Genomic DNA, 18,317 nt, shown 5'->3' on the forward strand with positions numbered 1-18,317 from the left:
CTCTCGCTCTCACTCTCTCTCTCTCAACATTTCCTCGCGCGACGGCTTATAATTTCTAATGGGTCCTCCTCCTTCTCCACCCCCCTCTTACTGTTTTTTTGCTGCCGATGTTTTTTTTTCTTTTTTCAACTGACATCGGCCATGCCGGTGCGAGCGGCAATAATTTATCTGGATCGGAGCCAGTGGCGACGCTGAGACGCGTGTGCGTTGGTGGCTACAGGTAGTGAAAGAAAATAATAACAAATAGAAGAAGAATGAAAGCGACATATCAGTGGCAAGTCCAATACGCGAGGATGGATGGTTGATGGTTGAGTTCGCGCCCTGTTTTCATCCTCAAATGGAGAGCAATAAAAAAGATATTAATCATTTTTCAATCACACGTGTCACTTCAATATATTTCATTCTCGAGATAAGATGTTCATCTTTTAAATCCTCTTTTTTCTCCTGTTTTATTTATTTGCGTATCGCCTTTCTTATCTGTGATATAACATGACTACATCAAATAGCCACAAAAGACATTGATCTACAAAACCATGCCGTGTTTATGAATAAGTTGAAAAAAAACAGAACATTTTATTTTCAAACGTAAAAGTTTTATTACCTCATCATTAGCATTAGCATTATTATTATTATTATCATTATTATCATTATTGCTAATTTCATTGATATAAATAGTTGTTCGTTTGTTTCAGTACTTAAAATTTAACCGAGAGCACACAGTGATGTATAAATATTTGATAAACTCTCGAGGGGAGGGAGGGAGGCAAGACAATTGAAAAGGTATGAGCAAATTTTTTTCATTTTCTTCCCTTGGAAGTTGATCATTTTTATTTTTACATATACACATGAATAATATAACGATTCTCCTTCCTGTTCCGAGATGAGCAGGCCACAAACAAAACAGATGAATGAATTTAGAAACTATAGGTAATATCATTCCTCCGATCCTTAGCTAATTCAGTTCAATCACATTGTTTTGATTAACCTGATTCTTTAAACCTATACAAACTCCATCGAATATGTCCGTTACAACGGTCATCATCATATTTCAATAGAAAATGTTTTCCGCATTGTCAAGGCACAACTGTTTCTCGCCACCAAAAATTTATCCCACTTTTCATCTCATGCGCATTTCTCAGACCTAGAAAAGTTAATGATCGTTCTCACCATCATTAATAAATAATGTTAACTTAAGAGAGAATTGCTGACAGGATTCACTGGAGGATTGTGAAATTTTTCATATTCCATTTTTCATCGGTTCTGATGCAATCCTAGGCTACGACATAATTTATAAATTAAGGTACAAAATCATCATCGAATTGAAGACTATGTCTCAAGGTATCAACGAGAAAACATTTTTTTTTGTCATTTTTACTTCAATTTATTTTAATTCAATTTCTTCGAGTAAAAAAAATAATTAAGTAGTAGTGAAGAAAAGAGAGAATAACAAAATAAATAACAGAAGTTTTAAACATGAGAAACTACTTAACAACTTATTTAAGTTTAATCAAGAAATAATAATAATAATAATGATAATTAATTAATAACTAAACAGGAGTACTTCAAATGATTCATAAATCTTCAGATATGGCGAATAACTGAATATTCGCAATCATACTATAATTACAGAAAGCATATATTTCATATAAATTCCGTTTTTGTCTGGCACGTTTTTCTCATACTCTGCCCGAAGACATAAACGTAATCCTCCCCTTTTCAGTTAAAAATTCTTTTAATCGGCATACTCGTTCAACGATTGATTAATAAGTCTAAAGGCAAGTAAAATGGCAAAATAAATTGACAGTTTACCGATCGATCTTTCAGTTTAATCCATCATAATTTAAAGAAAAAAAAAATTCTGATATACAAAAATATCGAAATACATGTACGAAAATGGACGTCATAGAATTTTTTTCCCCCTTTTCTTTGTGGGGTATTTGAAGAAATGGCCACCAGTCATCAATTTTATATGATTGAACGCCTCATTATTCTATAAACTTGCGGTGGACTCAACAACTCAAAGATTCATATGTAACAGACAAAAATCATACCTTAAGAGGAACATAATAATGAAAACAAACAACAAACAAACACACTTTCTTAACAACTAATATTTCATCCACCTGTTTATAGTAATGTAAAAAAAATATTCAATCTCGCAGGCACGAATGTGGCTAACTCAACGTGTTAAGTTTTTTATAATAATACTAATAATCTTCGATTCATAATTTCAATGTTACATTGGTATCAGTTGAACGATTAACAACCCGCTAGTCAATTCTTTTTTCCGACCTCTAAACAGATTAAATTGAACCGATTTAGTACAATTTAGTACTATTAAAAAAATAACCGAAAAGAATGAAATAATTTGGCACTGTTTATGAAAAAATGTTACATTAAGAGCACATACGTGATATTACATGGATTTATAGAGTGAGGTAAGAATAATTTCATTCGGAAAATTACTTTCTGGGGGAAAAAAAGAGAAAAAAAGGGGGGGAAAGCCACTCAATGGAAGTGAATTTCTAAAAATAGGCTAGAGAGATGGAAATTATTATGTTGAGTAAATATTACAATTGGCGTGGAATGAATGTTGACATTCTCCGGCACTGGCGACGACAATAAAAAGATAAAAGTTATAATGAACGATGAACCGGTGAAAGATATACATGGGGATAATACTGTTTGGCCGTCTATCTGCCGCGGACGAACACAGGTGGGGGGCAGTCTTCGGATGGGATTTTATTAATTTTATTAAACCCTCAATAATTGTTATTATGAAAATTTGGAATTTGTATAATTCATAATGACGTTGACACGGAAGGATTGAGTAGAGCGTACTCGACAAAATGAGCAGATTGCTGTTCGGATGTCAAGGGATTTGAAATATAAATGAAATATTTGGGAATATTAGCGTCTACTCAGTTTTGAGATTGGACATAGAGTCAATGGGATAAGTAGGACTTTCTAGATCAGTAGATTCAGATTTAGTCTGTCCATCAACGTATCTAGCGTGAGTCCTTAAATGCCTCGTAATCATATCTCTCCTGCAGGCAGCGTACACACACTGGGGACACTTGTATGGTTTTTCACCGGTATGAGTCCTTTGATGGGTACTCAGATGATCAGATCTACTGAAAACCTGACCACAAACTCTGCAAGTATAAGGTTTGATGCCGGTATGGAGTCTCATGTGTCGCGTCAGCATATCCGATCTTGCAAAACTCCGATTGCAAACGTCGCACCGATATGCTTTTGCTGATGCATCTCTTGGTCCTTGTCTCCTGTGCCTCGATGCCATGTGCTTGGCCAATCTATCGTGTAAACTAAACATTTGTCCACAAACTGGGCAAACATATGCAACATCAGCACCAGGGGGCATCTCTTCGACAACTGGAGAAACTTCCAAATTGTATCTGAAGGCAACACTCTCCTTGGTAGTTGGCGATGCAACATCGCCCCGTACAACTGGTACACTGACCGATCCACGTGTTACAACTCCGGTAACACCAGATGGTAATAGCTGGAGGGCTGCTGGCCGTTCTACTGATGAATTTTTCATTGAAAGATCCAATGGTGATTCTTGAGGACTAGTGGTGTTATCACTCTCCAATGATCCACTCCCTGGTGTATGTGATCTTGACCAAAGTGCTTTTTGATCCCAGCCTGCACCAACATCTGAATCTGAATGACTACGTTTTCTCTCATCAGGTGTAGGCAGGTACTTTGTATGAAGATATTGTTCAAAGCTATATGATAATGGAGAAACTGGCGTCAACGGTGTGAAATTTAAGGGTGTCATAGGTGTTTGTGGCGATGTTGGTGAAGGTAGCATTACTGTATTTGTCGTAGAACAATTTATACAACTGCAGCCTGGAAATTTCAAGGGCACTCGATGATGATGATGATGATGATGATGATGATTATTATTATCTCTTTGAAGACTTATTGGAAGATGGTGCTTATTGTAGTTTGGACCAATTGTCAACCTGTCTTCACTTTGTGATTCCAAATTCTCTAATGGCTCCAAATCATCTAGAAGTTCTACTGGCTCATCTTTGAGATTTTTCGATGAAAATTGACTTGGAAGATCGACAGATCTTGGTGAACCAAAAACATCTTCTTCTTCTTCAGACACCAATGAAGTTGATTCGAATCTGTTGGAACTAGTTTCACACTCGTTGGGAGGATTTTTATGCGCTTGAAGATCATCCAGAACTTGATTGAGGCGTCTTCGTTTGCGCAAAGCTCGATGATTTCGATTCGCAGTTGCAGCTAATGTATTATTATTCGTACAGGAGGGAGGTGGCGGCTTTGCTGGACCCGGGGGCGCGGCCGCGGCGTCCTCCACGACGCTCTCGGCCATCGTCATTGATGATATGCGGCACCCGCCGCCTGGGCCCTCTGTACCGCCTATCACACCCCCGGCTACCACCGTACTGGCTCCCGTTTCCTCCTGCAACAGACAGATCATCATAAATTTACCATACTGTAGCATGTTTCATTTTTCTTTTTTTCAGTCAAGAATCAATCAGAAAATTATTTTTTAAAAATATCGTAACGTGTTGTGTGTTCCAAGGCAGAGGCATCTCAGTGCCCAAATGACAACAGCACTTGGTTATAATATCTCAACAACTTTCCGCGGATTTTGCTGTGGTATTCTTATTTTGAATACTCCTCTCGTCGAGAGTTGTTTTTTTTTTTCTTAAGGAAACAGTGAATAAATTAACCGCTGGGATAATATTATCATTATTATTTTTTGAATGGATAATCAGTCCTTGGAAGTGTTTTTGTAGTCATTTAATTGATATTAATCGCTCCATTTTTTATATAACGGTACTTGCGGTCTCTCTTAAATATCTGCGCTTCGAATATTTGTATAATTAGCAAATTCTGAATAACTTTGTCATATTTTGAATCAATGATTCGGGAATATTCTGCATAATCGATTAGTTTTGTCTAATTATTGACGCTGATTTGTTCCAAGAGTATCATATCAAAATCGGGAATAACCAATTAGTGTGATGCGATGCTTTCAATTGAATTTTTAACAAGTTACTATACGCTTCATTTTCCCGCTGGCTCCTTTTCTGTAACCATCGATTTGGCTTTATACCATCGCCAAGCGCCGCGAGAGAAGGGAGAATGCTTGGATGATAACCCGCCGTAAAACAGTATACGTAGTGAGAAGAGAGAGAAGAGATGAGAAGGGGATTTGTGCCTACTCGTAAACACGTATCTGAAAAGATGCCATGGAAGTTAAAGCTTTATGGAGAAACAGGTCTTTTGGTGTGGGCGTTCACACTTGTTGCCGAGACTCTTCCATGCCACGCAAGAGTACATTTATTTTTGTCTATGTCTTTTCAAATCATCTCTCAATAATCCAGTTGTGAGAAAGGAGAAAAATGAAAAAAAAAAAAAAAAAAGAAAATATTTCCTCAAGGAGAATTGAATGTGGAAGTTGAAAAAAGTATTCTAAATTGCAATTTCTACGATGTCGAGTGCGGAGAAGGAACACGAGGATTAGTAGTTGCGGGATGAGTAAAAGAATACCTATGAGAAGCACCTGTAACCAGGCGTCTCTTGGCCGCAGCCGGGATGAGGTAGAAAATAAGAACGAGACAAGGTGGAACAGGTTGAGACAGGAATCTCGTGAGCGTAGGTGGAGCGGCGGTTGATCTTTCTTGTGGGTATACCACCACCTCACATGTATACGAAATTCTAATGATGCATCAAATGGAAGTTGAATTCATACAAGTTGTGAGGGAAAATTAAAAACTGTAGCACAATGTGTAAATCATAATGATAAATCTGGTGCAGTGCGAGCTCGGTAAAATTGATGTGGATTTTCCAGTCACTTGACTACCATCCATGTCTAGGCCGCACCATCGTGTCTCGTTAACGTAGTGAAGAACGGCTTCCAGGTAATTTTACACTGTTACTCTTTTCCTTTGCTCTCTACTCTCTTTTGTAGCACTTTCTACGAAGCTCAAAAAACCAAGTGCGAAGCAAAAGGCACTATAAAACCTTTTTTTTTCTTAACAAAAACAAAAAGACTAATGACACGATAAATATAATTCTTTCACTTGCTATTATGATATTATTTTTCAGCACAACGTCATTTGAAATATTACACATATCTATCTGATGTGGTTACTGCATGCACTGAGTGATTATAGCGTCTTCAGTAATAAATGACGATTTACATTTGCTCTTATGATCAATGGTCGAGCTTAGTCGCTGCGTAAATTAACCGCCCCCGCCGCCCATATGTGATTGAAATTGCAGAAGTAACATTAGCACATTTGCTAAATTTAAGCAAAAAAAAATGTCATTTCTTCATTCTATATTTAAAAGCATCAATTCACACTCTAAATAGAGATCCAATTATAATTATATATGGAGATTGCGTTTCTAATGGATAACAAATTCATTGACATTGCTCTTCACTGTATAGAGTAGTTCACCAAAGACTAATGATAATAATAAAAAGGCAGTAGTTCGATCCCATTTGTGACTCGACGGAGACTCAAGTGTGTAACAAGGGCTTTCTATAGCTAACGCACACCCGTGAAAGTTAAATGCGCGTGCAATCCACGTTTCGCGCTTAATTCTTCCACGAATTCGCTACCAGTGAGGAGAGAGACCCCAGTGAAATCCCACATACCATACAGTTTACCGTTCGAATAAGATGAACAGTTCTTCGCCGATTTCAGGAAGGTTGATCCATAAGGATTCGAAATTTTAATTCATCTACTGGGATGAGAGAGAGAGAGAGAGAGAGAATACTATATTAAATAACACCATCGATTTTAATTGAATCTTGTCAAATATTTCCTGTCTTTATGCACCTGCCTTCGTTCCTTTCGGAATCGTCTTAGGTATTGATTTGACAAGAATTTTCATTTGTATAACATAAATGGAGGATCAACTGGCGGGAGCTTATTATATGTAGCGGCTATATACAAGACGACGTTGTGAGGCAAGTTTTTATCACATCCGCCATCTGCCGACCGCTCGTCATTACCGCGTTAAGTAGTAATCCTTCTTCGGAGCTCCTTGATAAATATAAAGAGGAAAAAAACACTGAAATAAAAAATGATTATCAAGTTTGTGAAGAAAAAGACAAAAAAAAAGAAGGAAAATTGAACAATAGAAGGGAGAAAAGGCATAAATGTTAATAGAAGGTAGAGGAAAAGATTTTCACGCTGTGCGGCCACCCTAATGCTTATGGTACGTACTACAAATTGTCCAGTCTTTTACCAGGGCATCATGAAGTTCAGCAAGTTGCACTTGCATAGGCGCTCCTGCAATAATTGTCGCATAAAATGGGCGCATTATGGCGTTATACTCTGGAAAATTACGACGCTACAGAGGAGAGGTTGGCAGATGCATAGTAGAAGCAGTGAAGCTGCAAGTGTATATTATATTCAAGTTATGGCCCATTTACGTATGAGAATTTTGAATTAAGTCAGAGAAAAGGGGTTTAGAAGATCCCAATTTCAATCATGATGGGAATGTCACAAGATTTCAAAATTGATACTTGGCTAGAGAATAACATACAATATATACAAACATTTAAATCAATGGGAACAAGACATGAGAGATATGAATGAATTAAAAAGGAAAAAATAACTTCCGGAATCTGGGTTAGCCACTTCCCAGAATGAGGGAGATTAAATTCGAAGGACAGAGTAATTTAGTATTCCATATTTTGCGGGATATTCGGGAGATGTATTTATTTAGAAGAAAGAATAAAAATAAAAATAAACAAAAGAGTTGACAGACTCTCGTCAATTTTCTGGATGAATGGCATGAGAGGTACGGCTTATAATGATTGTCCAATCGATTGGATGTAAGTAAGAGAAGGGCAACCCAAGGCTGTAAATGTCAGAGGCGTTATAGTGGAAAGTCCGATAAAGTGAGAGAAGGTAAAAAGACAGTAGCGGGGGAGGAAAACTACGAGGAGAGACGCCACGCTGGCTAGTAATACGTACAATACTATAGTTGGCATCCCTGGCTACCAATCGATCGAGCGAGCGCCTTTTGGAAATGACGCGTGAATCTGGTCTGGTATGATGTAAATATATAACGATAAAATATTCAAGAAGCGTCCGTTGGTTGAGAAACTCAGATTTACAAGAAATAAAATTAAAATGGAAAAAAATTTATTGCCGGTGTATTATTTACTGAAAGAAGATGCCGAAAGAGGCTAAAGGTGACTTCAAAGTTTGTAGTACAAACGAGAGGAAAAAAGAAGCCGCGTTGAGGATAAAAAATAAATATAAAAAGTTTGAAGAAGAGGAGAAGGAGATAAAGAAGAGGATCCGTGGGTGGACCAGCATTGCTGTGTCTCTTTCTCGAAAAACCGCTTTCTTTTTCCACTTGGGTAACAGGTGCGCGCTCCAAGACCTTGGGTCTTGACTTCAACTCGGCCTGATGTGATCGCTAATAAAATATCTTTTTCACTATTCATTCATCTATTCATCAACAGATGAAATTATTGAGGCTAATCTATTCAAGTATTTTCTTTTTTTTTTTTTGTAGAATAGAGCGATACAGTTTGTTTGTGTCGTAATCAATTATTATGACCGAGAACAATGAAAAGTATTGGACAAAGGGAAAAGAAAACAAATGATAACACCACCAGTGGGAAATTTAGACGAGTACTGGCGGCGGGTCAGCTTTAATACTGTTACAGTATGTTGCTGCGGTTAGTATTCGAGTGGATGCCAGCGCCCCTGGTACGACCTCGAACTTGAACTCACGGAGGGTAGTGAAGATCGATACTGGCCACGCGCATCCTCTGACCTATATACACAGAATCCCGCCGGGTCGTTTGTCGATTGCAGTTTTCCCTCCTCTCAAGTTTCTCTGGATATTTCATATTTCTTGGCTCTCTCACATTGGCGAAAAAAATTAGATTATCAGTGGAGGGAAAACATTTTACTATTATATTCGAACAATGCCAAAAAAATTATTAAAAATTGTATAACTCGTCGTTTCAATGAATATTATAAACAATTGAATAACAATGACGAGGTGACAATATTGATTTTATCATCAGCCACACTGAGAATCATGGTTTCACCGCACTTGTACCTATAGGTCGACCGCATTTTATGTACTTCAAGAGCCCCATCAGGAGATGTATAATACATGATACATGTGATTCATGGCCAAGGTCGAAAAATAGTTAATATTCTGAGACGATAAAATTTGAAATGACCCGATGCATGTATTTATTCATTGTTTCAACTCTCAAACTGATAACCCCCTATTGGAATTTTTGCTCGCGTTTCCACTGAATAAATCCTTAAGGTAAAAAAAACTAGCAAAGCCACAAACTCTTTATATACAAACATATATCCTATCTATATAAATACTTGTTTTGAGTTGAACACGCGTGAGACGAAAGAAGCCTGTCCTGGTGACTTTACGCAAGCGCGTGTATACACCATCAGACTTTCTACGCGGTCCACAGAGGTTTTAAAAGAATTGGGTAAAGGAGGAAAAGAGAGAGGAACAGGGTAACGGATAAAATATCACCAGGCTCCATCGACGTCCATTATACGGAACACCTGTGGCACGGAACGCCTGGCGTACGACGTATGTCTCCGGACTCTGTACTGTCTTTGTATGTGTATGCATATTGTACACTCGCCCTCGACCACCTACGCGCATTTATAGAAGCCCAAACTCATTATCCAGCGCTGAGTCGAATCCCAAGAATTCATTGGCCCTCGGATGAAAAATTCTTAATATGGTGAGTTTTTGATTTTTAAAAACTTTTTTTTCAATTTTTTTTTTACTTTTACGAGAGTTCAATGTTGATAGACAGAGTGAAGAATTAGGATGATGGTTGCATATGTGATTTTATTGAGCACGGTAGCTCCTCATTGCGCGGGTCTTCCCATTCGCGCAATTACACCCGAATTGGATTTCCTAATTGCCGCGTCGTGAATCGTGATTGCTCACGTTCGATCATCGGTGGAGAGGCCCACCACTGCTGCCTGCTTTTACACGCCGGCGGCTTCGGCCGCCGGTCGGTACGTGGTATGTAACGATTTGAGAATCGATAAAAATCGCACAGTGCCCGAAGCCTTCGGAGGGCGCGGTCCACCTACTATTATCCACCTGCAGGAGCTTAGGGTCAAATTAACCTAATGGCCCGGAGAAACCTTTTATCCTTATGTGTACGAGAAAATTAATAAAGAATCACGATCAGCCGGTTACTTCATCACAATCTTTTTCTCTCTCTCTCTCTCTCTCTCTCTCTCTCTCTCTTGACGCGGTAATGCATATTTCCTACATTTTTCTTTCCAACAGCTCTTTTCTCTCTTTTCAGGGGAGTCCCCATTTTTCGCCGTCTTCACGTTTCATTTACGTACATGAATTAACAATAGCAATGAACTATGGCCTGCGCAGTGTTACCGAATCATTATCCGCGTTCAATTCTGTGCTTTTTCATTACATTTATATCCATTGGTAATTATGTGACGAATTCATTGAGAATAAAATAGTCAAAGGAATTACAGGGGGGAGGTAAACTAAGCGAAAACGATAAAAAAAACCACAATCTTCTTTAGAACTTCAATACGAATAACAGATAAGGAAAAATACATTAGTAGTGTCAAAGGGTCAAATGGCGAGCCACAAGAGCGTGACGTAGAGCACGCGTTGTGTCTGCGAACCGTGAAGGTGCGCACGTGTATTTCAAAGTAAAACGATCTACGGAAGTAGTACATGTACATGTGTGGGGATGATACGCAAGGACAAAGGGGACTCCCTTTTAACACTTAGCCAGATAAACAGAGCAAAGTTGGATTTTCTCGGCATCAGTACGATCATTATCAACAACACTGCAATCCTGCATACGCTCCACTTCCGTCGCTAAACGCTTAGTACAACGCTTGGTTGATTTGGGTTAAAACGGATAACCGCCCCAGCACGGCGCTCCCTCCATCGACCATAAAAAACAGCCCGACACCCTCGGAGGTCTCTGCACACGTGCTACTATTTGCTGATGAGTTATCAAATCATTATAAAATCGTTGAAGTAAATGCTGATATTTTTATACCCCCTCCATCAATCACTAAAGCATCTTTCAAGCATCTCAATATAGGTAATGTTTGATCAATGAATAGAAATGTTGTGTATAATTGTCTCCTTACCGGTAGCGAATGTTATCGATGCTTGATGATACGTGGCATCCAATAAACACCTGATTAAGTCACCCTTGCACGCAGGAATTATCAGAATTTTATTAAATATATATTTTTTATTTAACGTTTGAAAATATTTTTTTTTTCAATTTTAAGTTTAATTATATCATTTGAATTATTTCTGATTATTATTAGTACACTTTCATCATCAAACTCTGAAGAGTTACGAGTATAATAACACTTGTTATCACAGCAAGAGAAATGCCTCTGGTGCAGGAGGTGGACGATCGAAGGACGGTGGTGACCAGAGATGTATTTTATGGCATAAGAACGCGACGCGGAAGGGAGATGGAAAGAGAAAAATAGTAAATGTAATTTTTATAAGATTTCACTCATTCACTGTATTGTTTTTGATCACCTTATTAGAATTCTTGGACTTGAGAGAAATACCGGCTGCTGTGTCGTTTTCAGTTTCGATAAACATCAGAAAAATATACAAACTTGTAATTCGTATAGACATATATAAATTCTTCATAACACCAGAATTGGTGAATATTGTTGTGATATTATTCTCCTCCCTTCTCTCGATTCAATCAATGAATATTTTCCAAGATCACTGGCACCAGATTAATAATCAATTATCACTAGAAACTTATCCTGAATGACTTGAGCACGATGTATGTGTATTTATTTGTTGATTTATAAACACATTTATAAACACACAATTGATAAAGTTCATGGAATTGATGAAAATGTCTGCAGAGATTTTTTTCAATCGCACTTGTTAAATTCAAGTTTTAAATAAAACATTAATGCATTAGTTACTTGGTGTATACTATCTGTTCAACACCTGTACGGCCATATTCCAATGTTTCTTTTCCTACTTGATTGATGAGCGCCTGCCTTATAGATTATTGAAAGAAAAAAATGTATATACAGACAACACGATAGTCTTGGCAGCGCGGTCTCGCGCCGACTGTTTTAGTATCCGTAGTAGCGAGCGTTTGTTCATGTGAGTTTCCCCTTCGGGTATCGTCGGAGTCCCCACCACGTGTCCTCCCGCCGGCTTCCCACACGATAATACCGGAATTCCCCCCCCACCACTCCAAAATATTCCGTCGTGCGTTCTCTATGTACGTTGAACGTTTGCCTCCCTCCTATCCTCATCGTTCTTCAATCCCGCCCGGTCAAACACGGCCACCTCCACCCCCGTTTGTGCGGCTTGCGGCAATCCGGCATGATAAAAGAGAAAGACCAGGAGAGGGGATGGGGGGAAATATAGTCTCAACGAGTAGTCTTATAGTGAGGGATCAGCAGTAGACACGAGGTGGGCGCAGGAACACCGACACACATTTACGGCCACGCCTCTATATGTTTTTCCCTCTCTTTTACTTCATCTACTAGGTTTTCTTCTTTTTATATTCACACATATTTAGTTATTATTATTATTATTATTATTAGTATTATTCATTTTTTCCATATTTACAAATGATATAATGCTAAAATCATCATGTTTTTTGTCTTTAGTAAAATAATAGCGGATAGATTTGTAATTGTTCGATTTACGGGCAAAAAAAGATGATTCAACTGATGAAAATTTCAATTTCACAGCTTGCATGAATGTTCTATTGAACATGAATATTCAGTATCAAATTATGATTTTTCAATGACGATGTTCCCTTAAATGGCAGTAGAAATACCAAATGTAGTCGGAAAAATTTTCAGCTGTGTGCATCAAAACCATTACCTTTGAATTATATGTATAATAATATATGAAATCAATTATATAGCCCCTGGAAAATAGAACAATGACTTTATAATTGTTCTAGTTAGTTAGGTGTCCCTAGGATAAAGTCCTGAGGCATCATGTTGTCGTTATTAATAGCACAATAGGTATACATGACAACATAATTATATTGTATAATAAATTGATGCGTCAACCCACGCTCAACCGATATATTTTATAATGGATCATCACGATTCACGCGTTATTAGCCTTAATAAGACTCATTTGACAAGTATTTGAATCACTTATGGCTTTCACAAAAGAAAAATGAAGAAGAATAAGAAAAAAATTCAGCACGCGCCCTCTGAAAAAGGCGATGACCGTCACCCTCGCATCAGTATACATACAGACACGGTAATGCACCTGGGTGCCTTTCACGCCAGAAAAAAGGAATATCTCATGCGACTAAAGACGATGCCACACGCCCAAGATGATCCAGCTGTTTGATCTTAAACCCACGCGCCTACCTATACAACTTCTTGGGTAAAAAATCCTAACGATGACATCTGCCCCAATCGATCAACTTTTGCAATTCATCTTCATGTTTTCAGTTGCAACGTTTTTTTTCTTTCTTTTTCACAAAACTAACAGCAGTAGGTATAATGTACTCTCCGGCGGGGACCTTCTCAAGGAGACATTCTCTCATCAGTAAGTAAATAGAATATATGTAAATGCAAGAAACGCGTCTTTCCTAACAACTTTTTCCCGCGAAATTCTCCAGTGTCTAACGGAATATATAGATGTATATATTAATAAAGCAAATGCACGTGACCAATTTCAAGTCATTGTATATACTAATAGGCACCGTTTACTTGTCACTCTATTTACTTTAAATCTCCATTGCAAAAACGTGCTTATATATTTCAATATCTTTCATTTTAATTTGTCTCAAGGTGAAGCAGTTGTTGTTACATATTCCTGCAATATTTCTCATAGCTCTTTGTTGAATTCTCTGATAGAATTGAAATTCCATCTTGTTACTCATCAACATATATAGAAATTATTATTATAACCGTATAAAAATGAGTTTAAATATTTTAATAGCTGAAGATATGGCGCACAAATCATGTTCTTTATGAGGTTATATTCTCTGCTGAAGACGTTTTCAAGGTTTTTGATTGTTACATGATATAATAGATGAGGTATTTACTATCGAAGTCGTGTTTCTCCCTCTCATCTTTTCAGACTGACACCTACAACATAAATTCCAGGCCAACTACACGGATCACTGACCAAATTCAGGATAGTAGCGGGTGGTCATTCTTACTGAAAACGACACTTTCGTCCAAGGAAATACATTGTAACATGCGTTTTACACAATGGTTTGTGTGTTTACTACCTACCAATTGCCTCCTGCAGTGATAGAGAAGATGAAACGATTTAGTTGCTATTAACGAGGCTTTTTAACTGATGATAATGTCATTCATAAAGTATTAGTAAATGATGTTGATAGTTAAGAAGCCTCCTCAACATTTCGCTAAAGTTGGCAGTATATATAGTAGACAAAATTTAATTTTCATATACAATATCTGCGTCGGATGCGGATTTAATAGACATATAAAATTGACCGCCGATAAATCTCATAGAGATACATTCTTTCAATTTCTCTTAACTGATAATAGTAAGATATACACACACACACACACACACACACAAACACAAACATACTTATTCGTTCAATGAAAAAAACTTGAGATGTTGGTCTTGTTTAAACGACTGCTTATATAGTAGCATTTTAAACATGATATATCTTTGTATATTCTTCAAGTGACTATATTCAAATGTATATATCGATATAATGGTAGCCATCATCCACCCCCGCTAATGCTGAAGAATGTGAAAGTTGATGATTCATGTGCTTCTTTTGTATTTCTCTATACACAAGAATTATGAAATGTTGAGTAATATCGTACCTTCTGTGAGGATGGCAGCGTGGCACTATTGTCACTGGTCAATTCAATGATTATTTGCATATAGCTGAAGCTTCATATTCTGTTACACTTTATCACATGAAACAAACACTTGAGATTAATTTCAACTTGTCAAAGATGTGAGAAATGTGTACGGATGTATAATGTATATACGTTAAATTACAAATAAGTTTATCCCTGACATGGAGCAGGCAGGTATATTTTTTGGAAATGAGGATTTCTCACGGATGAAATAAAATAATATAAGGCACGCAAACTTTGTCCAACTTTGCATCGCGCATGCAAGTCGCCGAGTATATGTATGTATATCTCCATCAGCAGTATGCGCAACCGGTGGGTTCACTCTACACCTACACTAGTTTCATTCCCTCGTATACCTTCCTCTATAATCTCTCTCCCCCCCGCCCCCCACACACTATATTCTCACCCTTACCCACAAAACTAGAAGAGGGAGGAGACTGTATGATTCAGTGTGTATGTGTTAGTGATTTGATAGTGAATGAACGTTAGTATACGTTCATATAACGGGCAGAAGTGGGAGGTAGGACACGCGACAGGACGGCTCATAGAGGGGGAGAAAAGAGAGATTCCATAAAGAGTGGGGATATTTTACGTCTTGCCGTACTTTAGCTAACGCCCTCTTTATCTTTTTCTCGCTCTTTAGCGTATAACTATTGGCAGATGTACTGAAGCCTACGTATTATAATGGCAGTGATGTTTGCCAAAATAAGCATCCAAAAGGAATGAATAGTTTCAGTATGGTTCTGATGCGGCGGAGAAATTTCAATTAAAGCCATTTCCTCCTGAAAGCTCAGTCATTTTTCCGTAAATAGACGTCTATGTACTGAGATCTCCACAAGGATAATAATTCATTTGTAATTGATTTTAAAATTCAACCCCGTGCAAAGGGCTTCATTACCACTTAAAGGCTGAAATACGAGCCTAACTTTCAATGGTGCATGAAGAAATACATTGCGCGCGGAATATGATATATTATACTGCAACAATAATGCTTTATTGCCGATTGACGTATAAAAGTATACAGCATTGTTCTCATTATTATTAGCTATATTTACGAAATATCGAGGATACAAAAACAAACGTGGTTAATGAAGTGTCCGATTGTCGCTGGCGTGGCACTGATTAATTGTTCGCTCTATCGCACACTCAAGATCTCTCAGTTTAATTTAATTGCTATCGTCGATGTTCTTCTCTTACACCTCGTATATACACACATATATCGAGTGTGGACAAGAGTGGTGCAGTGGTTAATTAACTGAGGGGTTACGAACAAGACAACCACCGAGTATAACATCAGCATCTTTGAAACAAAAAAAAATCCTTCTCTGTTCATTTTTTATTATTGTAGATTGAGAACTTTTGCAATCAGGTGTCGAATTTTTTTTCACTCCACACAGTTCTCAAACAACTTTATAATTACAATTTTTTATCCTTCACTTAATTAACTTTATATGCAAATATGTAGATACATACCTAAGAAGAAGTGTTTGTACTTCATTTATCATCATCAAAACAAGAGGAAACATGCGCATTTCGCTTCTAGGTCAGACTGATCCTATACTGTATTTTTTATACTGCATAAAAAATACTATTTCAGAGAATTGTGCATAATTCATGTTGTCATTGGAAAGCCAGGGCTCGACTTTAGAGTGATGGTTTCGATTGGAGGATTATTGCTCAATCTCATCTAAGCACCCCAGGGCTACATCAATGAAAAATTCATTCCTCACATTTTCCACATGTACAATAATATAATTTTTTTATCATTCAAATTGTTTATATTTATCTGTTTGCAATATTTATTTTCGGATTTAATAGCCCTTTATTTTAGCCCCTTTTTGGAGGTTCGGGAATTTTGATTTTTTTTCGTTGAAATATATAGTGGGATGTAAAATCCCCCCCCCCCCCTTATGATTTACCCCTCACATATTTTTATGCTTGGACTTGGCTGTGGAGGATAGGAATCAAGTTCAATTGTCTCGCAATGGCTTTTGAACCCGTGAGAAAACTTAACGCAGCTGTTTTAACATACATTCTTCTATACTGCACTCTCCTCCTCCCCTAAGTATTTATGACGTCACGTGCTCACCTGAATGTACTTTATCCTTGAGAGAAACCAAGGGGTGCGTATTTTCGCGGGATGCCGGGGAAAAGGAAAGAAATGGGATTGAAATATCACCTTATAAATTTTTCTCTATATAGATTTTTGGTAAATTTTGAAGAATGAAAAAGATGAAAAGTGAAGTAAAACAATGCAATTTAAAAAATTTTCAGTTTTCCATCCACGGTTTCTACTGAAAAAAAAATGGATAAAAAATGAAGACTGCAGTCGATTGGCGATTTGGGTACTCGGTTTGAATTGCAGATAATAAACCAGTGGGTACATATATATATATATATACATTGATGACTGCCACCGATAGCTACGCATCGATACGAGTGAATCGATTAAGTATGCTAAAACTTTCGTGTTGTTGGAATCTGATCATAGAGTCTTGTGACCTCGGTACGCAAGTATATTCTACGCTTATATTTCCAACTATTCGCAACAACTCATATCAACTCTGATAAAAACAAAATACGAACTAATTAGAGTTCGTAGGGACAAATGAAAGTAGTAAAAATAATCTATGCAATTTCTAAGATCAATGTTTTGAACCTGTCTAAAAAAAATCACAGGCTCCCACGATGGAATATAGGGGAATTTTTGTTTCCCAGGTGCGTGAATTATTTCTTTTCATTGTGTCATTGAATAAGACGGAGAAAAAAAAACGGAAATAAAAGAGCTGGTTTTTCAAGTATGAAGGGGGAGGGGGGAGTCATTAAGGCAACAAGGAGGGGTAATTCTAGTTGGGGTTGTTGGGGTAACGAAGAACACGAGGGGTGGGAATTTGAAGAAGGCACATGCGCAAGCATTATCATTGTTTGTGTGGGAATTTGGGCAAGCTGCTAGTGATGCTGCGCAAGCGTCTCTCCCGCCAAAATTACAAGTTCTCTCGTGTCCCATGCTATGGGAATGTGGGGGGTCGGTGGGAATTCGGACCAAGAGTCATGGGTGCGGAACATTTCTTCATTCAATAGTCAATTCAAACCCTAATATATTATATACTCGTGTATCTACTTCCATTAATATAATGCGCAAAACCGTTAGACTTGACAATTTCTTGAAGCATAGTTGCAATAATCACCATTATAATCTCTTACCCAAAAATTTAACTTTAAATTAATAAATATTACAATTGTGAGAAATTGGTAAACAATGTCCGATGACTAGAATTTGGTGTATTTTTTAGTAAAAAAAACTTTGCTCTGTTAGGAATCCTCTGATAAGTGAAAAAAACCATCACCAAGCAATCGAATATTCATTGAGTGAAGGACAAGCGTATATAATTGTCTAATAGGTAGGATGGTTAA

The 18,317-nt window shown here is 37.5% G+C and overlaps 1 protein-coding gene across 1 annotated transcript; it reads right to left on the reverse strand.

The window, feature by feature from the left end:
• Positions 1 to 607: 607 nt before the first annotated feature.
• On the reverse strand, positions 608 to 4,498 carry LOC107045264 (Wilms tumor protein homolog). Its single transcript, XM_029126606.1, has one exon. The coding sequence runs from the start codon at positions 4,496 to 4,498 to the stop codon at positions 2,918 to 2,920; it is 1,581 nt and encodes a 526-aa protein (XP_028982439.1). The 3' UTR covers positions 608 to 2,917.
• Between the last annotated feature and the right edge of the window lie 13,819 nt (positions 4,499 to 18,317).

This window comes from Diachasma alloeum, unplaced genomic scaffold (genome assembly GCF_001412515.2).
Source record: "Diachasma alloeum isolate Michigan unplaced genomic scaffold, Dall2.0 Dall_scaffold_00906, whole genome shotgun sequence".
In the NCBI taxonomy this organism is placed as follows: Eukaryota; Metazoa; Arthropoda; class Insecta; order Hymenoptera; family Braconidae; genus Diachasma; species Diachasma alloeum.